The sequence below is a fragment of the Nematostella vectensis genome, chromosome 8, assembly GCF_932526225.1.
Source record: "Nematostella vectensis chromosome 8, jaNemVect1.1, whole genome shotgun sequence".
Classification (NCBI taxonomy): domain Eukaryota; kingdom Metazoa; phylum Cnidaria; class Anthozoa; order Actiniaria; family Edwardsiidae; genus Nematostella; species Nematostella vectensis.
The window spans coordinates 3,019,226-3,041,867 of record NC_064041.1 but is presented as its reverse complement, the minus strand read 5'-3'; the positions used below and the strand labels follow the sequence as shown (position 1 = coordinate 3,041,867).

At 39.1% G+C, this 22,642-nt stretch overlaps 2 protein-coding genes across 2 annotated transcripts; both read left to right on the top strand.

Moving 5' to 3' along the window:
- The first annotated feature begins 7,135 nt into the window (after window positions 1-7,135).
- On the top strand, window positions 7,136-9,637 carry LOC125570168 (neuromedin-U receptor 2-like). Its single transcript, XM_048731366.1, has 3 exons — window positions 7,136-7,658; window positions 7,849-7,906; window positions 8,327-9,637. Exon 3 carries the CDS (start codon window positions 8,444-8,446, stop codon window positions 9,548-9,550), a length of 1,107 nt encoding a protein of 368 aa, XP_048587323.1. The 5' UTR covers window positions 7,136-7,658; window positions 7,849-7,906; window positions 8,327-8,443; the 3' UTR covers window positions 9,551-9,637.
- A 1,704-nt stretch (window positions 9,638-11,341) lies between these two features.
- On the top strand, window positions 11,342-12,144 carry LOC125570216. Its single transcript, XM_048731526.1, has 2 exons — window positions 11,342-11,352; window positions 11,596-12,144. The coding sequence occupies exons 1-2, from the start codon at window positions 11,342-11,344 to the stop codon at window positions 12,053-12,055; spliced, it is 471 nt and encodes a 156-aa protein (XP_048587483.1). The 3' UTR covers window positions 12,056-12,144.
- Window positions 12,145-22,642: the final 10,498 nt, after the last annotated feature.

Genomic DNA, 22,642 nt, shown 5'->3' with positions numbered 1-22,642 from the left:
AAAATTAATACATTATAACATTAATGAAAAAAGTTCCTGTTCAATGTTTTCTTCCAAAAGAAACAATTTTTTCTTCATTGTAAAACAAAAGATTAAAGAAAATATTATTTACACAGTTCACTCTGTAGCAAAGTTAATATGTAAAGAATTGAAATGTTATTAGAAATCATAATTTATTATTATTTTAAATAAAAAAAAATCGCTTCATCTGTAGTAAAAGTACTGTTTGAGTGCTTAAGAACCAAAGCAATATATACTATCAAAACAGCTTCAATAAAGCTGTTCAATTTTCAAGATCGAACAGCAAATTTATGACATGTAAATTTGTCCCGTTTCCTACGCTTGTTAGCTCGTATCCCATCAAGTAGTCTCAAGCTCAGTAGAATGATTTCCATAATCCCATGGAACACATTTTGGCTCCTTTGTTCCCTTTTATGGATTATAGAAATATAGAAATTATAGAACATATCCTCCAGTCATCGAATAAAAATTTAATGATCTCCTGGACATGACGGAAAAAATATGACGTGACGCTTCAAATAAGCCCATTTCACATCGAATAAGGCGGAGAATTTCTCTGAGTACTAAGTAACTTATAGCAAACAAAATATCAAGTGCGACCTTTTTTAAATTGATGCGACTTTTTGTAAAGTGTCATTGAAATTTGAGCTTTTCGTCCCTGAACTGATACACAGGGCAATGATGAACCAGGAAAAATTATCTTAAAAAGCCAAAATCCGGTTATGTGCACTTCGGCCTCACGTTATTTGTGTTTTGAAAATCAGTCCGTAGTACAAGGAACCTATAGCCATTGTAAGAAATTTTGTCCTCTCTCTATCTGGAATTGCGCGTTTTCCAGGTTTTTCCGTCATGTCGATCTCCTTGTTTTTAGATAGAACGATTTCATTTAATCCGATAGTTAGTGTGTACTAGTGAGTGATATACAAAACACAACAAAATAGAAAACAAAATACTATTTGGAATTTTACTATATGCTAGCGTGTAGTACGCCACAAACTGTTTCACGGATTAAATGAAGTAGCTTTAGTGTTTAGCAAAGTATTGAATGAGTTCGCATGCGAGTTGTCATGGCAACATCACAAATGAACTTGAAGTTCCATATGGCTGAAATCGAAACAACAAAGCCTCTTTTTTAGCCTTGTACCCATTTGGGCCGGTCAGTAGCTTCTCGGCAAAAGCAAAAGCCGAATGACGTCATAGCAGAACAAAGACCGTTGAGTAGCCTGGGGACGAGGCTAACCCTAATTCATAACAGGACTTATTTGAAACCAAACAAATATAAAGAAAAAAACGCAATTCTTAAAGCAACTACAACAGAAGAAAAACCCTTAATTTAACTTTAGTGAACTTCTAGACCAAAAATGACGGGGACAGCCTTAGTGAGAACTATTCTAGTTTAAGTAAAAGAAAATGTATTCGCGTCATTTCTATGCCTTATAAAGCATTTTTTTTAAATAAAGTCATTCTAAAAATTAAAACGTGTCTTGCTTGTGTGTGTTTGCTGCTTACTGGCTTACTGGTTTCGACTGAATTTGCGTGCGACAGAAAAAATATCTCAGTATGTTCGCTACGCTCACTCGTTCGTTTTTTTTATGCTGCGCAAGTCATGAATAAAAATAGTTCGCGCGCACCTTCCATAATAATCTCTATGAAGAGTTCCTGTCTATCCTCCATCTGATAAAAGGGCTGAAGCAGTTTTAGCAAGAGATGATAAAAGGGTTTCGCCATTTGTAAGATTACTGTTCGCGGCTAATACAATGATTTCAATAATAAAAACATAAACATGTCCGTTCGTCATTCCCCGAATATGCTTTTTGATGTGGCCATTAATAAGGAAACAATATTGACTACTTGCAAGCAATGAAGTCCTAAAATAATACTCTTTCTTTAGTATCAGGACTGTTGGAAGCCCTTCTAATCCATGACGCAAAATATGTAAGCATAAATAACTGAAAAAGTTACTATGAAAAGACATTTCATTCAAAGCCTGTAATAGCTACGACATCCATTTAAACAGCATATGTTTTCTAAATGTCTCGTTCACTTCTCTCTCCCCAGCCCTCAGCATCGACCTTGTAAAAAGAGGATTATATATATGTCGTTCCGTGCAGCGTTCGGGTATCTATAGTGGAACATTTTTGAAAAACAGGCAGTTTCCCAGGATTGCCGAGGGGGGGGGGGGATGCGCAGTCAAATGAGCCAGTTTTTGGCGGCCAAGTTGTTGACGCCGTACCCTGGGAACCAGAGGCTGGGATCCTCTTTTGGTTAGCATATAACTCTCGCTTCACTCGAACCTCTGGTTTCCAGGGTAATGCCGGTGATGAGTTGGGTTGAGTTATAGTTCAATCAATCAAAATGGTTTCGGCAAAGTTGAATGAAACCTAATGAATGTCAAGGAACAACTCCTCGATGTCATTTTTTCCCACTCAAGAGTCCCATTCTAAAAGGAACGTTCGATTGCACGCAGGGACATTGTACTGGTTTATCCCTTGAAATTTTTCTTTCAGAAACTAAATGAAGGACTTTAACCTAACTATAACTTATATCGGCCAAAGCATGAATACGTCTTCTCTCTTTTTGGCTTTCTTCGAAATTTTTCACTCTCTACAAATACTCGACGCCGGCGTATGCGACTCTTTCAACTGCTATATAAATAAATATAATTTTCATGTATATCCTTCAAACTGTCTTTTCGATGTTTTTCCCGTTAGCCAAAGTGCATTAATTTTTTAGCATATTCCATTTCTATTTCATTCTTTTGTTTGTAAACAGGTGCTTTAATAAATACTAGAAGAAATTGATTATAACGTCCCATTTTCCAATGAAAATCTATCTTTCTTACGGGAATTATCATCGTCATCACATATGGGTTTTTCGGCGTCCAAAATATGATGCCAGAATGTTTTCAACTTCAACCCAAAATAAAAAAATAACGAAGCATATAAGCTAGTTTTGTATAATAATATAATATTTTTCATGCATTTGTCGTTTTCTGACTTTTTTTGAAAATTTGTGCTTGATGGTCGGTTCTTGGTTCTTTTTCGAGTATCTATAGTAAAACATTTACAAAGTCTGCACCTTGTGGTTTAAACAAGATTGTTGATTGATGTGTTGGATTGAGTCCTCAATGCTGTTGCCGCTGATGAGTTGGGTTAAGTTGTTCAATCAGAATGACAAATGTTTCGGCAAAGTTGAATGAAATTTAATGGTTTTGAAGAAAGGCCTTGATGTCTTTTTTTTGCAACTCAAGTGTCCCATTCTATAAGGATCGTTCGATTGCACGCAAAGACGTAAGATTAAACTTGATTTATATACCTTGATATTTTTGTTTCAGAAACTAATGGCAGTACTTTAACCTCTATAACTTATGTGCTTTAACTTATATCGGCTTAAACATGTATACACCTTCGCTGGTAATACGCCGTTTCTCTTTTTGGCTTTCTTTGAAATTTTACACTCTCTACAAGCACTTGACGCCAGTATAAACGTCTTTTTAAACTGCTATATTTTTTAAATATATATTTTGTATGTGTATCCGTGAAACTGTATTTTAAGGGTTTCCCTTCAGCCAAAGTCGCATTATTTTTAAGCATATTTGATTTTTTTTATATCATTGTTTTGTTGTGAATAGGTGCTTTAATAAAAACTTAAAGGAATTGAGAGATTATACAATTTGGGTCTAGATAGTATCGTCCCATTTCCCAATGTCGACTATACATCTTTCTTGCTGGAACTCTAGGAAATCGCATATGGGTATTTCGACAAATTAAAATATGATGTTAGAATAATGTTTTTAACTTAAACCCAACTAAAGAAATAAAGAATCGTTTTAGCCCATTTTGCATGATAATACAATATTTTCCATGCATTTGCCGTTTCCTGACCAGTGGCTAGCTATTTTAGGACAAGTGTTTATTTGAATGTTTGTTATCGATGGTCGGTTCTCAAAAAACGCAACAACAAATTGCGTTGGAGGAATCTCCTCAGAAACGTCATTAGAGGGAAAAAATGTTAAACGGATCACATTTTCGTGCCGTTTTCTTTTTTTGGTTATATAGGTGTTTCTATGTTGTTCATTCTCTTTCTTTTTTGATTTCAACATTTCAACATTCCCCTATTAACAATGTTTTAATGATTGCATAAACTTTTCTACTCTTCTAGCTATTTTATTTATTTGCCTTTATATAATGAGTAGTTTAAAAAGTCCACGGAAAAAGAGGGCACAGCGCATTGCATTTTGGGTTATTCAACCACCAAACGATGACTTGAGTTTGCAAGTCTCGAATTTCGAATTCAGTTTCGAATTCTACTGTACACGCTGGTCATATGCACTAAGTACAAATACGTAAAGCGTGAGCCTATAATCTGCGTTCTTGCTTTTGTGCAAGTGGAAAGGATTGTGTAAGAGTTGATGGTCGGTTCCCAAACTCATTAAAAGATTTTTCAGAAGAGACTATTTAATATCATTATGAGCCTCCTTGAAGAAAATGGACCGTTTTACAATGCCGAAAAGAATCATGCGTCAATAAAAAAACAGCATGAGAAATAGTAAACCAATGCTAAACACACCGGCACCTTAAACTTCATTTTACTCAGAATACTTTACTCCTGAGTAAACATTTTCAGCGAACTTTAGGCGGCCGCGCGCCTATAAAGAAACAAACAAAAAAGTTTTCATCAGTCAGAATAACCATTTATTAATGAACGTTCATGAGCATATACGTAAACGGCCATAAGTACATCTTGAGACGTGGGGAAAATTTCAAATGGATATTCCTCCTCTTTTTGAGGCAGATGTTCTGTTCTTATCCCGTTTGCTGACGCACATTCTGTTTTGCTGGGGTACATATATAGCGCGCCCTCCGGCATCTTAGTGCTGGACTTCGAGGCGCCTCAAGGTAGGTAACGACTGCACCTTTCACCATGTTTTGCACCAAGATCTTGTCTATTCCTTTTGATAGATACCTATTCATAACGAATAGATATCGAATTTTGAATTTTAACCTTTAATTAATTTTCTCGCAGAGATCAAAATTTTCCTTTTCCTTTTTACAAATACTTATTTAAACAAGACATTAAAAAAGTGTTGAGCGACCGACATCTTCGACGTACTTATTGTAGCTTTTGGCTGGTGCGAGCTCGACTGCCCCAATTTTGGGAAGAAAAAATCAGTACCTGAATTGGAAACTTGTTCCCAATAGTTTTTTTTATTTAATCTTTGAAGAAACCTGGCTGTGACCAAAAACTTGTATCCTCTAAAAAAATTCTTCAAAATGTTGAATCATTTATCGAGTGTATTCTGTCTTTTAAATCCATCATATACATTGTCTTGATCAGACTGGTAAAATCACAAAAAAGAAAAAATAGTGAGAAATAATAGGTGCTTTTTTATTTTAAGTTTTTCTATGATGAAAGGTCAGGAAAAAAGATAATGTTATTCTGCAGAAGTGGAAATTATGAAACAAACCCAGTAACTCTGTCTCCGGACAGATCTGTAGACTCAAAGATGTATTTTGTTATTATTTTAAGTTCTTGGCTGAATTTACTGATATATCCACAAACATTGTAAAAGCTGCCGAAAAACATATCAGAAGAATATGCCTTTTGCAGCTAGTTCGTCCATGATTGTACTGAAGGGCATACATAAATTGGTTTGTTTAATTCTTTCCTGTTTCAAATCAACCAGAATACGGCTGGATTTAGGTTAAGATCTAGGTTAAGCACAGCGGCGTAGCCAGGATTTTTAACAGGAAGGGGCCCAAAAGGCCATTTCTAGGTATTTTCTCCAGTGGTTTAGATTAATACATTTACGGTATTTTTGGCTGCTAGAAGGGGGGGGGGCTTGGCCACTCCCTGGCTACGCCCCTGAAGCACCTTCGCAATTTTGTAAACAAGTTTGTTTGCTCTTCAGTGATAGTCACTTGATTTTCACTTATGAATCTAGATGTCTATTCATTTGCAATGAGTAAAAGAACAACTACATGACTGTTTAGCTGGAGAAGGCCAATTGCCTATCAACACGATCTGACAAGAACAACTTCATTTCACCCAAAATGAGAGCAACTCAGAGCAGCAGGCAATAGGTGCGCTAGAAATAAATAGGTTCATGACAGGTGTCAATTCACTGTGCTTGAGAACAAAATCCTGTCATGGCTTACACGCATCACTTATCCATCACGTATCTGGCGATGCTTCACAAGGAATATTTACCTAAAGATGATGATCTATCTTTTTGCTAATGTGGGGTTTTACACCTTTCGGCATGTGCTATCCAAATGCAAATCAACACGAGAACTCCGCATCTCGTATCTAATAAAGGTAAAAACGAGAAAATGGGATGGGCCTTCATTTCCAATACACGATTTGCATTAATGTCAGATGTTACTTGATTTCCAAAGAAACACAAACATTATTTTTGAGAAAAATCATATAATCATAGGTAGCATATACTGAGTTTAAGTGGCCACAACTCGGGCTTTTGGATGATGTCCGCTAAATAGAGGGTGTCCACTTATATAGAGGTTCGTTATATAGAGGTTCCACTGTATTGGATTAGATTCTTTGTCTGATTTCCACGTTAATAGAGGTCGGTTATATAGAGGTCCCACTGTATTGAATAAGAATCTTTGTCTGATTTCCACGTTAATAGAGGTCCGTTATATAGAGGTTCCATTGTATTGAATTAGATTCTTTGTCTGATTTCCACGACAATTTTCGGTTAAAATCCCTGTCTTTTCCTTATTTATATAACATCTCAATTGGCAGCCCGTAGATCTGCTCCCCTCCCCCCCCCTCAAGGAATATACTCCTTGTTCCAACAAATCTCTAGCAATTTGATTCAGGCCCGTACCCCCCCCCCCCCCCCCCCCACAACTACCGAAGTTCCACTTTCGGTTCAATAGGCCTGCGATTTTGCGAAACTATAAAGCATAAGCTAGATCACTCTGGTTTGTAGCCAAATCCGGTAATAAATGTCCAGTGGAGATACTGCAAAGGCATAAAACATCCCTCTTTGTTCTTTCGGGAGAAGAACAAAGAACTGACCCCCCCCCCCCCCCCAGTGGAAAAATTAGGTCCACTTTTTCGGATTCCGCACCCCCCTCCCCACGAAAAATCCTGGGTACGGGCCTGCTGATACTTATTATACTATTACTTCAGACTAAAACAAGATTTGAAAAAGAAATTCACCAGCTCTCTTTTCTATTGTAGTGTTTTTCACTGATTCGACAAGGCTTCAAAAGCGCGTTTAGAAGGCGAGTATAAGATTCACCACTCATGTCTGATTAATGAATCGTTTGTACAGGCCTATTCCCACATTTTGTTTTTACAACGGTTAACCGAATCGCTCTATAAAATACATTTTACTGTGCCATTTTGTTCCAAAAATTATAGCATATTATTTCCTATTTTGTTTTTTTCTCAATAATGAAGATTGCCAATTTATAAGTTTTAGCATAATTGAAGTAAGATGGGAAATTGCTAAGGGAAAAAAAAGTCAGTTTAACTAAGAATAACGAAACTTTAATTCAAAAAGGTATTATCATTTTCAGCTGCTTTTATGCAAGTGATTAACTACAACCGCGAAAAAGTAAAAGCAAAAGCTACGAAAAGAACTTCGCGACTCGTATCTAAAAAAGGTAAAAACTCGATAGTGGGATGGGCCTTCATTTTGCATCTGCTTTGCAGATGCTTCTTGATTTCCAAAGGAACACAAATATGATTTTTGAGAAAAAAGTAATCGTGAACTGGTCGATTCTCGGTGGCTTTTTGAGAAAGAGTATGTGCTAGGGTCACTGAAAGTATTTTTTTTTCGTTTGTGGTTCATAGCACGACCCGTCTCACTTCAGCATTAAACAGCGGAGACGAACTTGGGTAGGCGTGCAAGGTATGTAGCGAACAGATTTTTTATAGATCTTTTTTAGCATTTTTAAAGTCACATTTGCCATCTACTAGAACACGTTTCCTTAATATGTCGGTAACAGTTTTCTTTTGTGTATTCTAATATAATGTATGTAATATGTATCTATATATCCATATCTGGAAACGCGTTAAAAACATTTCCAACAAGTCTTTTACAAAACGCCGTTGTTTGTAAGGGAACACAATTTTACTACACAAAAACAAAACTAGCGTCACAATTTCAGTCTCAGGTAAGCTAAAAATACGGTGTTTCCGATAACGTTTGCTATTTGTATATTATACATTTTGTTGTTGCCAAAATGACCCACCTCTCGTACAAAAATCCTGACAGTACCCTCGGGGAACATACCTTTTAGATGAATTTTCCTTTCTCCCTTTTTTACAGCCGAAAGCGTTGTTGCCTGACTGAACCCAAGAGGTTCTGCATGTAACGTGCAGATGTGAAATTCTGCGGTGCTTGACAGTTTCTACTCTCCTCGACAGAGATACAAAAACAAAGGTGATGGCCAACGCATCAAACACGAATCACTCCCGCATCTACAAGCACAGCCCATTGCCAGTCCCTACAAAAGCTACATTCGCGGCTGTCTTCTTCCTCTGTGGAGCAATAGGATTTATAGGCAATACGTTAGTGTTAGTTTTCGAGAGGAAAAAACGCAAAGCTGCAGACACACCTTCAAAGCGAAGGGCCTTCGAGCGATCGCTTACTCTGTACTTATTGAAGAGCTTGGCGCTTACGGATCTTTTGTGTTCGCTTATGGGCCCTCCTCTATATTTAAATATGTTGTACGAAAACCACACAGAAAATTGGCACTGCGTTGTTAATAGTATCCTTATATTTTGTTTTCCTATTATAACGATCTTGAATCTTGTTGTCATAAGTCTTGATCGCTACATGGCGGTTTTCCACCCGTTTCGAACATTCACGCGCGCCTTCGCAAAAAAGCTTGTGATGGCTGCGTGGATCGTGGGTGCAATTCTAGCGGTCGTACTAGCCCTTCCGGTCAAAAACATGTACACAGAGCTAGACGAGAGTGTGTATACGTTCTTATGTATAGGGAGCAGCAAGGAAGTGTGGGAAAAAGTAGTTATTGGTGTCATTACCATACTAGTTTACTTGGTGCCAAACGCCATTATGTTTTACGCGGCTGTGACCGTATCTAGGTTTCTACGCAAGAGAAGCCGTGAGATTCAAGACTCCGCAAATATCCATTCAAATAATTCTCAGGGCCGGCGTTTTAAGCATACCAAAATGTTCATTAATGTCATTTTTGCATTTTGTATACCATACTCATTTTTTTTCGTCTATAACTTGGTAAAACGCTTTGCAGGGTTAGAATTAAGTTATGAGCTCGATTTTACGATAAGGATGTCAGGTGGTGTACTAGCGACATCCAATAGTTGTATTAATCCAATGATTTACCTCTTTTTTTATAAAGATTTCAGAAGAGAGCTTAGGAATATAATATGCCCTCGGCAGGTCGTGTATGATGTAAGTAGACAAAGGCAAGACCTTTACATGGCGGGCAGATCAGAAGGGCGCAATAGAGCCGGTCCGAATTTGCCAAATATACCCGAACAAAAGAACACTATTGAGACAAGGCTCTGAGTATGCATGAGGCTTAAGCTTTCCAGAAACACAATAGGGTAGATACAACCTTATTGTGTATAATGTTATTCTCATAAATAAAATACGTCGCTTCACTTGTTTGTGTGTGATCTTGTGCGATTCTTAAAAGAAAAAAAATTGACAACTAGTACCAAATAAATTGTTCAAAGCACTCGGCTATAAGTCATACAAGCATACCACCATAATCATTATAACCATCATTAGCATCATAGCGGAGCCCCTGAGGAGCCCCATAGTCATAGGAGAGTGGTATAGCTATACGATAAGGTTCCCGTGGTCACGATGGGATTCCTGTGGATTTTTCCCGTGTCGGTGCCTCGCTCTCTGACTGGTCGGAAATTGAATGGCGCCAAAGTTAGGACGCGCGCGTACAGAAAAAAAAAATTCTAATTTCCTTCATTCGTCGACAGTCAGCACTCATCTCCATATTCCAAAATGATGTGACGTCATTCCCGATCTTCGGGTTTATTTCGTCAATACACTTCGGCTTATTTACAGTCACACACCTATTGCCCTTCCTTCAGTTTATTCTCCTCAGAAATGCAGGAGTTTGCTATTGTACGAATAGTAATTATAGTAAAGTGTTCTCATAAGAATAATATTTACATTTTGACTGCGCCGAACAAACAGTCTTTCAGAACATTTTATCTTCAAGTTTATCTCTTATGACTTTGGAAGAATACTTAAAAAATAATAACTGAAAGTCTGACCATGTCTAAAAATCCTGGGTTTATCCAAAGTCATCAAACGGAGGAAAAAAGTATTGGATATTTTGAAGTATGGAATGGCTCCATACGTGAAACTGACGTTCGTGAGGACGTTCGTCAGGTTACGATAATTTCCGAGCGACCGACGACTGCATACCGAATAGGCGAAGTTTATTTTCCGCCAACCCAAGAGACACTGCAGGTTTTTTCGAGGGCTATTTCGAAACAGTGTATGTTCAAGTCCCGTTTGTTAATCGAGGTTCTTCATCGACTTTTCATCATTGTTTACGACATACGATTTCTACTTAAAACTTAAAAGTCTTCTTAAAACTTAAAAGGCTTTTTGCCATGGATACATTGGAACAGAAATCTCTGTGGGTGGAGGGGACAATGTTGACTCTACAGACCCCGAGAGTCCTGAGGAGAATACATGGCAGGATTTCTTCAAAAGCTCTACAAACCAACACCATGGATATGTTAAGTCGATAGAGGAAGCCATGGTTTAAGTGAAGAAATACGAGCTAGAAACCACGACAAAATTTTCTTGTTATAAATCTGACAAAATGTTTGGGTCTGGAGGTAAGCTAAGGCAAAGTTTATATAACAAAAGTAATGCAACTGACTCCATTCGAGAATCAATCAATCCCCAAACTTCCCTCCCTGAAAAAATAAATTGCCCCCGTCTTCCCCTCCCCTCCACCCCCTCCACGCATGCACACATGCAAGATACAAACATGAGTACCCCATACCCCAGAGTATGCAATTTGAAGAGAAGTGAAATATCCAGGAAGGGGGGAGGGAACCTTTGACCTTTATTTTTTTAAATAACATATCAAATGGTCTCCTGTGGGGGAAGGGGGTGAGTGGAAATGTAAAAATTGAGACCATTTTATTTTAGGGTTACAAGGTGAACTTTATTTATTTCACAGAGTATTTTTCAATTGCCACAGCAGATAAACATACAATGGTGGTACAAAACAGTAAAAGACTTTTATAGATAATAAATTTAAGCAGTAATCCTCCTCATTAAATCACTTTGGATAGAATTCCTTTTTCAGACAATATGAACTGGAGGTGATTGCATGCATAACTCTTTTTATTTGAAATATCTTGCATGCATAACTAAAATTACCTTTTACATATAAAAATTCCTAGTCAAACTAATGGTTTAGGCACTAAGAAAAATTATCGATACTTACCATATTTCTGTTTTGTAGATTGCAGATAACAAGACATCAAGCGGAACATTTCTGATTTCAGAAATGATGTTAAAAATGGTCTGAGGCCTCAGTTTGAAAGAAGAATTTACCTTTGAAGAATTTACCTCAGTTTGAAAGAAGAATCCAACAGGCGTTATCACCCCAAAGATGTGGATATTCGAAACCACATGTATAAGGCAACTGTAAAACAGATGCTTTCCAAAGTTGAACAGGAAAATCTTGAGGACAAGATTAAGGGTAGGAAAGAAGAGAATCCTGAGGATCTGTTATTCTTCAGACCTTGCTCCCTATCTCCTACAGAAGCTGTTTTTGGAAACACCTCTGACACAGATAGCAACATTGAAGCAAATATAACCGAAAAACTTTTATTTGCTCATCAAACAGCTTGGCAGAGGCATTTGATGGGCAGATACGGAAATGAAATCATGCTTCTAGATGCCACATACAAAACAATGAGATTCGACCTCCCACTTTTCTTTCTTGTAGTTACAACCAAAGTCAACTACACAGTGGTTGGGTCTTTTACAACCCAAGATGATAACCCTTACCGCCCCTGAGCCTAAATCCGCAAAAACCGACCAATCACTCCCAACTTCCCAGGACCCAAGAATGTTTATCACATTATTGGCTTTGATCTGATTGGTTTTATTAGCAAAAGTCTGTGTTAGGGACGTTACACTTTTGGGTTTGGAATTTAATATACTGACATCTTTGCTGTTTATTGTCAATTAAAGCATATGTATTATTGCATGATGATAACAATGCAAAATAAAGCAGACAAGATGTCGTCGTCCCTAAGTGCAAGCCTAATACAAAATAAATTCTGCTAAATAATACTATTGCTTTTTCGTTGGTCAGCAGCTTCTAAATGAGGGACGTGCCCGCTGAATTCACATCGCATGCTTAGCGTATAAATACTGCTGAACATGGGATTATTCCTTCTGTACTAGCTCTGTTATAAGCCCAGCAAAATCAGAATACCTCTGTGGTCAAGGATTTATTGAAATCAGTTGCGTCAACACAAAGAAAATTTGATGTTTACAAATGCAAGAGAAGAAAAAACCAAGGAAAATCTACTAAAACTTTAAAGAAATAACAAAAATAAAGAAGTCAGGCTGAGACAGGGGTAGAGAATTTCGCTTGATGAAAAAGGGAAAGAAATCAAAGAGCTGCTTCTGCATCCCATATATCCCATATCACACAGGGGTATATTGCACAACTTAAGCTTTGGAAAAGACAGTGGCAAAAGTGAAACCAAAGGAAGAATAAAAGCTGTAATTGTGGAGCTTCGAACTGCCCACAAGAAAAGCAAAACCTCTGGCAACAAGTGCACTTCTGCAGAAACAGCAGCAAGAGTTAAATAACTTGTCTTAGTTAGCTCTGACTAAGAAATGATTTTTGTTCTCAATCAGGAGCTTCGGACGGATGAGGAGAGGAAGCCCGAGAAAACATGGTAGGCTTGGCAACAGATCGCAAAGCCTGGAAAGACGCCTTAAAGAAAGTGTAAGGCATGAAACTCACAGACTATACTATGTTTGCTAAATTTTTAAGAAGATTTGCTTTCTGAAGTAGAATAATGGTAAATCAGTTGACTACCAGAAAAACAAAATGAAGACAAGAATAGTATGGTGCGCGCATATATTTTATCATGTAATTTGATTGACATCTCGATCTACAGCACAAATGAATTAGGCAGGGTGTTTCTAGTTCACGGCCATTTTTCATGCTAATGAAGGCAGCATTGCCGAAAAACGTCGAGATAATGCAATCCAGTGATTCAAGTATTTATATATATATCTATAGGCCTCTTTTAGGAAGGTTGACCAAAATGCCTCAATATTGCAGATTCGAGCAATTCGCGCGAACGTGCGTTTTACAGTTATATGTTATCCATACGAACCACGTACCATTTGGAAGATAAAAATATAGAGAATAGACCAAATCTATCAATTCTTAAAGGTTAAACGGACTTTAAGTTGCAAAATCGTTACGTTCAGTGGCGAAACCACGCGGCACGCTTTGTCTTCTAATAGTAGGGTCGTATCGCCCATTAAAATAATAACACTCATAAATGTTATAACAACCATAAATGTAATATCAGTCACCCATAAATGTAATAACAACCAAAAATGTAATAACACATCGCCCATAAATGTAATTAACAGTCAACAGCCTTATTCGATGTGAAATGGGCTTATTTGAAGCCTCACGTCATGTTTTTCCGTCATGTCAAGCCTGCTGCATATACCGCTGTACAGCCAATGGCCACGGCCTGTCGTCAGTTCGGGCACGTAACATAGGGGTGTAGATGTCCACTAAGCAACTAAGAAGCACCTATCATTCAGTGTTGATTTTAGGACTGATCGATTTAGGCGGTGTCATTCCAGTTGAACAAGTGTGTTTTTTTGTCATGTTAGTACAGCCCCGCCCCTGTGACTCAATGTTATCAGTGTTCAAGTTATAGATGATATTTGAGAAAACGTGTTAATGCTTTATGGAAATATATTCACTGAAACTCTAAATGCAAATATTGGCACTGTTCAGTCCATTAATGGTGGATAGTGACCGGCTTTTTCAAAATTTGTTTTTTTCAGATCTCAGAGCCGAAGAGAGGACCTCGTCGCCTTCTTCTATCACGTTGGACGCGCCAGGCCTAACACACCCGATCTCCCTACCCTATATGCCACGACGATATCTCACGCCTAAGCGCCTCGTCGATGTGGTGGAAACTGTGGCTCAGTCAAATGCAAATTTTGTACTGGACGGTCGCTTTTCTGTGCGCGTGTACCGCACCCACATGCCACATGGTGGTAGCTGGAAGGTCCACAGCAGGTCCCTGGGGATCGCAGATTTGCAGACGTGGTTGCGGGAAAAGAGGACGATTGTAAGAATAAAGAATACAGATGAAATGTGTGCCGCTAGAGCTATCGTGGTGGGGTTGCCGCACAAGACAGAGGATATACAGACATATCGACGGTTGTACCATACCGGGGATGGTGGGCGTTATCTGCTCGAGCAGGGCCGGCGTGCCAGGGTGCTCCACGAGGCCGCGGGGGTCCCTATTCGTAAATGCGGTCTCGAAGAACTGGCGGAATTCCAAAAGCATTTGGCGGGTCAAGGTATTGAGATTAACGTGATCTCCCGGCAGTACCTTAACGTCGTAGTATACTCGGGTGACTTGGTGGACCCCAAGCATCACCTATGGCTATATTATATCGGTGACCACTAACACTATGTGACCAAGGTACCAGGGGTACTGGGGCGCGCTTATTCCTGTTTAAAGTGTAAGAAGCCCTATTCAAACCGTGAGGTGCATAGCTGCGCGGAGCTGAGTTGTGGCCGGGAGGGATGCTCACCTACCCCTACTTCTAGAGGAGATGCCCCCCGTTTGGATTGGATGTATTGTGGGGAATGCAATAAGTATTTCCGGACATTGACTTGTTACCAAAATCATAAGGAGATCCGGGGGAGGCGGGATCAAAAATGGACGTTTTGTCAGCGGTACTATAAATGCAATGACTGCGGAAAGTCTGTTGACAAGTCAGCGCAGCGGGAAAGTGGTGATGAGCATGTTTGTGGGGAGAACCGCTGCAATATCTGTAAGCAGTTGGTACCCCAAGACCACCAATGTTTTGTGACGGTGGGGGAGGCGGTTGTACCAGCGCACAACGACGAAAACATGGATTCTCTCATTTTTGATTTCGAGGCTATGCCTTTAACAGACGAGCATACGGTGAACTATGCAGCGGTTCAGAAACTCTGTAGGCTTTGTAAAGATGCCCCAATGGATGTGATGGAGTGTATGAAGTGTGGCCGAATTCTGCTCCTGGCTTTTTTCAGGGGCAAACCAAGGATACACAGGTCTTGCCCATAATTTCAAAGGGTACGACTCATACCTTGTGCTGGAGTGGGTGTTTGCCAACAGGTACAAGCCCAGTGTTATCTTTAACGGGGGAAAGACATTGTACATGAACTTTTCCGCATACAAAGTGGACTTTAAAGACACACTAAATTTTATGCCTTTTGCATTGTGCAAAATGCCAAAAACGTTTGATTTCGAGCACATTGCATGCAAAGGCAGTTTTCCACACCTCTTCGATATCCCCGACCACCAAGATTATGTTGGAACCATCCCCCCTTTGGAATATTACGACCTCCCTGGAATGAAGGATAGGCGCTGAGGACCTGGCACGCTGGCGAGGTGGCCAGGGGCGCTGTGTTCGACTTCCAACAGCAACTAGCAAGTTACTGCCACAAGGATGTCGAGGTGTTGACTGTAACGATATCCGGTTTATACAACTTCCGGTGACGTCACACACCACGTGCGTAGACACGCTTGTACGAGTTTCGTAGACTTGTAGTTGTTGTTCTTTGAAATAAAGAATATAGTCGTCTCATATGTCTCGGTGTTCTTTCTTCGTTCTTCATCGTTCCTTCAGCTAAGAAACGATACATGGTGTCAGAAATAGAGGATTCACAATCTCTGTAAAAGAATACAGTGAGAAGAGAACCCAAAATGCCAGACGAAAGCGGAGAGTCGACGAGTGTGCCTGGGTTTGTACAAACCAACCTCCAACTACCGCAAAAGTTAGAGACGAGAGGCAACTTAGCTAACAATTGGAAGACCTTTAAAAGGCTCTGGATAAACTACGAAATAGCCTCGCAACTGGATAAACAGAGAATGGAGGTGAGAACGGCTACTTCAGACCTCCCAAGTGACCCGCATCTGGCGGGTCAGACCCGCAAATTAACCACCAAACCCGCGGACCCGCCAGCATAATAAAAAACCCGCTTATGTGAAAAATTTTTTGATGAAATCTTTTTCCCTCCGTGACACGGTGTTACCGTGTATATCAATCGAACGAAACCGCAAACAGCTGTTCCAGAATAATTTTAGCAAAACGAAAACGTCACTGAGACCCTCTTGTATCAAGCCGTTTGATTGGCTAATGTCAGAAGGACTGTCGCTAAGAGGCACTGTGGCTAATGAAGAGTCAGAGCCAACCAGGAAAGCTTTTTTAAATGCTGTATTTGGCGGAAACACATTGCTTTGTAACTTGTTTACGCTAGTTTCACACATGTGTTTAGTCTCTTAATATTTGCAGGTATTTTGACGTTTTTTCCCAATTTTCCACAACTTCATAAGTCTAGAATCTGTTAATATAAAGTTGATAACTAAAGTTGACAATGTCTGATAGAATAAAAGAAGGGTCAAGTAGATCCAGTGTCAGTAGTGAGTGCGATCGTGATGTAGACTTTGAGGTTATTGACTCCGACATTGCTGAAATTGAAGATAATGATTATGCTGTAAATCACCACCGAAGAAGAAAAAAAGGTTGCATTCCAAAACGGATTTTAATCGCGAATGGTCACGGCTGTTTCCTTGTATCCAGAGTGTGAAAGGCCAGCCACATAAAGCACACTGCACGGTTAGTATAATAACATACAGGCGGCAGTAGTAAACATAGAATCTACTATTTACTCTAGATCTATTACAATGTCAATTATGGTCAGGTCTGTTATAGGCCTGTCAGAGTGTCAAAGCATATATCTACATGTAGATCTATATATATCTTAAATTTATAATTTATAAATAAACATTTATGTTTATAGACCTGCAAAAGTAGATCTAATATTATACAGAAATATACAACATGTAAAATAAAAAATCCAGTACAATATTCCTATAGACAGGTCTTTTGAAGTGAAATAATTGCTATATGTCTTTACATAATATTTATGCAAATCAGTGATAAAACTCTGAATCTACACTGAAGATGCAAGCTCTTTCATTATGAACATTAAGTGTAAAAGTGATATTATAATATGTGGAATATATTTTTCAAACAGGGACATTCACAGGTAGAAAGAAAGGTTATTTTTTTTGCTATTTCTGTGTCAAGAATTTCTTTCTGTATTTTTCTCATTTTATAAATATATAATAATATGTACCTAATATGGGAGTAAGTATTGGTCCAGCAGGATATTCATTGTAAATATGTGGTTATTGGGTTATTTACAATTACATATATTCTTTCATCTTATTTTTTCTATAAATTGCTTATAAAGGTGATGGGAAAACTGGTTTTAATGTAGAAGGTGTGAGATAGTAGAATCCTTAGAGCTTATTTATTTCTCTCATCTGAACTTATTCAGAAACTGTCAGGCATTTAGATATATATGGTGTTTGTCAGACGATTTTTAAAAGTGTTGATATTGAAAGTAACTGAATATTTTTTGACAATACATAAATATGATAAATAGTAATTTATTACAATAAATTAATTCATACACTTTATGATTATACATTCAGTTATAGTTTTAATAATTACACAGACTGAGTAACTATAAGTTGCATGAAAATATATATATGTACATGTATACTAGGCGTATATAAAATTTTATATAATATTAAAAACATAATTTTATAACTGAATCACTTCAGGTGATTATCATATATAGCATGTCTTTTACTCATACATATTATTATTACAGGTGTGTGATGCAAGTTTCTCTGTCTGCCACCAGGGAAAGAGGGATGTGGATCGCCATCTTGCAGGGACAGAGCATAAGCGTGCTTCAAAAACAACCTCAGAACACAAGTCAGTAAAGTCATTCTTTGTGGCCGACAAGCAAAAAGATGCTGTAACAAACGCAGAGGTACTCTACACAGGGTACATACTAGAGCACAATCTGCCATTTGAGTCAACTGCACATGCTGGAGAGTTGTTTAGAAAGATGTTTCCAGACAGTGAAATTGCCAAAAAGTATGGTTGTGCTCCAACGAAAACAGCTGCCATTGTAAACTATGCCCTGGCTCCTGAAATGTTGGACCCTGTGGTACAGTACATCAAGACACAGCCATTCAGCTTGGCTATTTATGGCAGCAGTGACACAGGAACAGCAAGCATGTATCCTCTTGTGGTGCGCATATATGATGTAAATCGAGGTGAAGTGGCATCTCAGTTCTGGCATATGTGCCTGATATCTGACTGTACTGCTCAAGGTATTTTCAATTCTGTCAGTGATGTATTTCGAGATTATGAGGTTCCATGGGAAAATGTGATTGGACTTAGTCTTGACAATGCCTCTGTCAACATGGGCAAGCACAATGGCCTGTACAGACATTTTGAAAGAAAAAATGCAAGTGTTTACACTTTTGGATGCCCATGCCACATTGTGCACAACACAGCCAGCTATGTAGCCAAGGCATATGCGGAGGCTGCAGGGTTTGACCTTGGTGATTTCTTGGTGGACATCTACTATTACTTCGACAACAGCACCAAGCGTCAGGCCTCCCTGAAAGATTTTTGTGACTTCTGTGACCAAGATTACAGGAAGATCCTGAAATATGGGGCCACACGGTGGTTAAGCAGGGAGTTGTGCGTATCCCGGGTGCTAAAACAGTACCCTAGCCTGCAGAGTTACTTTGCTAGTCAGCCCGAATTAAGATCAGACAAGCGATTGTGTAGGCTGAGGGAATACTTTGCTGACCCTAAAACAGAGATTCATCTCATGTTTTTTCAGTCAATTCTGCCAGTCTTCAGTGAGCTCAACAAGCAGTTGCAGGGGGAAGAACCTCAGATTCACTGCTTGCGGCAAGGCTTATCCGATTTCCTGCAAAAGCTCCTTGGAAGGTGCATGCTGGCAACATCGTACAAGGACAAGGACCTGGATGATAGAGCTAGCATGAACTTCGAGAATGAAGACTTATTCCTATCACCAAAAGATGTCATGATTGGCTTCACCACAAGGACTACCATGCAGAAGCATAATCTTTTGCCAGAAGAGGAGAAGAAACTTGCACAAGATTGTCGAAAATTCATGACAGCTTCATTACAGTATGCATGCAAAAATTTTCCATTGAAAGATCCTTTGCTCAAACATGCTGAGTTTCTGAACTTTCATGAACGTGCAAACCAAACATTTGACAGTGTTCAATTTTTCATTTCTAAATTTCCCACACTGGAAGCTGCCATGGAAGGAAAAATGGATGCTCTGTATGATGAGTTTTGTGCGTATCAGGCTCTGGGCAATGACAGTCAGCTTTCTGATCTTTCACGTATCGATCACATATGGATGTATCTGGGAAAAATGGAGGGCAAAAATGGCCTCAGGTTTGGTCTGCTGGCACAAGTGGCACAGTATGTCCTTGTTCTGCCTCACAGCAATGCTGCTGAAGAGCGTATTTTTTCAACTGTTGAGAAAAATAAAACTAAATATAGAGGCAGCTTGTCAAATACAACAACACTGCCCTCCATCCTTACTTGCAAGACCAATTATTTCAACCACACCCATTGCTATAAGTTTAAGCCAACTAAATCTGTGCTTCAGAAGGCAATAAAAGCTGCCACAACCTACAATGCTGACCATAGCAGTACTTCTAAGTGAAATTTTATGAGAACTGGTTTATTTGTTAATTTGACTGTTCATCTAGGTCTATAAACTGCATATTTTTAGGTATTCATCTATTACAAAACTGTACAGTCATGTATATATGTATGTGTAAAATACTATATAATTATAATATTATGAGTCAATTCAGTACCTTTAACAATCTCTAGATTAAATGCTCAGAACAAGAATTAGTTTGACATCTACATGTAATTTTATATAAAATAAATATATTATATATCCTGGCAGATGTAGACTTGAGATTACAGTACTTATTATTACTTATTAGTACTTATTATTGTGTTGAAGTAGACTGCTGAAATAATGATTTTGTGAAATTTTCAAAAGTAATATATTTTATTATAATTCAGTTATTATAGATAAAATATTGATTTTAAGTATTATCAGTTGAAATAACTACTGTTATATATATATAAATATATATATCTTTAAAATTCATATAAATATTCTAAAGAATCTAAATATTTCATGGACGCTTTAATTTTTTTGTTTTTTAAAATTACATATCATATATGGATCTATTGTAAACTTGTTAATAAACTGTATTTTGGCACATATGACATCTTATGATTTTGCCTTTCAGAATGCATCAGAAGTCATGTTTTCACAACTATTTTTCAAAAATTTTATGGGGGGGATCCCCCAGACCCCCCCTGTGGGAGGGGGATACCCCCTCCCACACCCTCCCCACGCTCCGCGCACCTCTGGCGCAAAGCGCCAGAGGTGCTGCTCCGCGCCCCGCCGGCTACGCCGTCGAGCTCGGCTGCTTCGCAGCCCAGCTACCGCTCCGATGTGACCAGCACAGCCTTTTATAAAACTTGGGACCTATGCTACTTTCATTTCATGCATTGGTCCCGAAGCACTTGAGATCTACGACGGTTTGCCCTTTGCAAACGAAGAGGACAAAACAAATATCAATCGCATTATGGAGCTCATGGAAGCGCACTGCGTTGGAGAAACGAATGAGATCTATGAAAGGTATTTGTTTAACCGAAGAAACCAGGAAAATGGTGAGTCAGTAGAAAGCTTTATCGCTGCACTTAGATCACTTGCTAAAACTTACGGCGAATTGCAAGATGGAATGATTAGGGACAGAATCGTAGTCGGAATAGCCGACAACAGTATTAGGAAGAAATTGCTGACGGAAGCTAAACTCACCTTAGCAAAGTGTGTTGACATACGCCGTGCAAATGAAGCTACTGCTAAAAGGCTAAAGGAAATGTCCCAGCAATCCGGCGAAATAAGCGCTATTACCACAGGCCCCCGCGCAGAAAACAGGGTCAAAAGGGAGTAGAAGGCAGGAAACCAGAAAACCGCCACATATGGATAGCAGCAAATCAAATCCTCACCCCAAATGTAAATTATGCCATAGATTACACCCTAGAGCTAAAGAGAAATGCCCTGCTTGGCAGAAAACATGTGATACATGTGGAGAACTTAATCACTTCTCAGTAGCATGTAAGGCTCTAAAAGCAAGCAAGAAGGGTAAGAAACCAATACACAATCTTGATTATGAAAGTGACAGTGACTATGGTGCATTATTTACTGTGGAGTCTGTGGACACTCTGAACACAAATCCACTCAGCCCTATCATCTGAGTCATCAACTAGACCTCTTATTGGGTAATATAATCCCAACCAACCAGAAGCGAGTACCCTTAACCACTAACCAATCAGAAGCAACCCCAATGACTTCATCGGCGTCTGTAAACAATTTGAAGGGTATAAAAGGTGGCGCTAGCTGCTAATGCTCCACAGTCAAACCAAGACTCAAAAAACAAGATGTCCGACCAACCTACCACCTCAAACACCAATACCGAAATGGTTACCCTATTTTGGGGTAGTACGGTTAACGATAACCTAAAATCCATTAATAATTCGGTTTGCTACCACATGGAAGCAGTCAACGAAGAGGTTAGCGGCTACCTGCAATCCATTGCCTCGCAAGTGACCGCATTAGAGAAAGAGCGTGAGGGGTTCCAAACATTGTGCGAGGACAACGCCACATAAAACTCCAGTCTCTGCACTAAAGTGTACAATCTGGAAAGAGAATTACTGGACGAAAAGTCCATCAATGTGTCTACAATCCTAGAAAATGCAAGTCTCCGACACCAAGTCGGCTCCCTGGAGGACCGTGAGGAGAATTTACGGATGGACAACGACGACCTCCGCATGCGTTTAGATTGCGCTGACTACGCTGATTTTAAAGACACTAGTGATAAAGGAACACAAACCCCATCACCCGATGACGACGACGACGATAGCCACCACCCTACCGATTACGAGTTGGGGTACAGCGCCGCCGTCCGTAGGTACCAACCTATGCTGCTCAACCTAGATGCCCAAGTACACAAGTTCCTGCGAAAGAGGGGGCTCTACGAAAAACTCAACCGTGACGAACGCCGTCACCACTCAAAGCGAAATATCCGCCGTAAGCACGTGTACGGGGCTAGCAGCAAGTTGCACAATGTTTACCAACTCTACGACTTCGAGTGACTTTTCACACCTTGGCTTTTTTAAATGGAAACTATTAAATGGCGGATAAAAGATAAAGCAACACCTTTCAACAAACACTTTTTTATTACTCTATGTAATCACTAAATACACCCTCTACTAATAAAACTGAAAAACGGGACCAGTCTCTCTCTCTTTTTTAAGCCTTGCCGGGGAAGAGGTGGAATTCCTCCCCTATCCGGTGCGCAATGTCTCTGGTTACTTCCCAAACCTCAG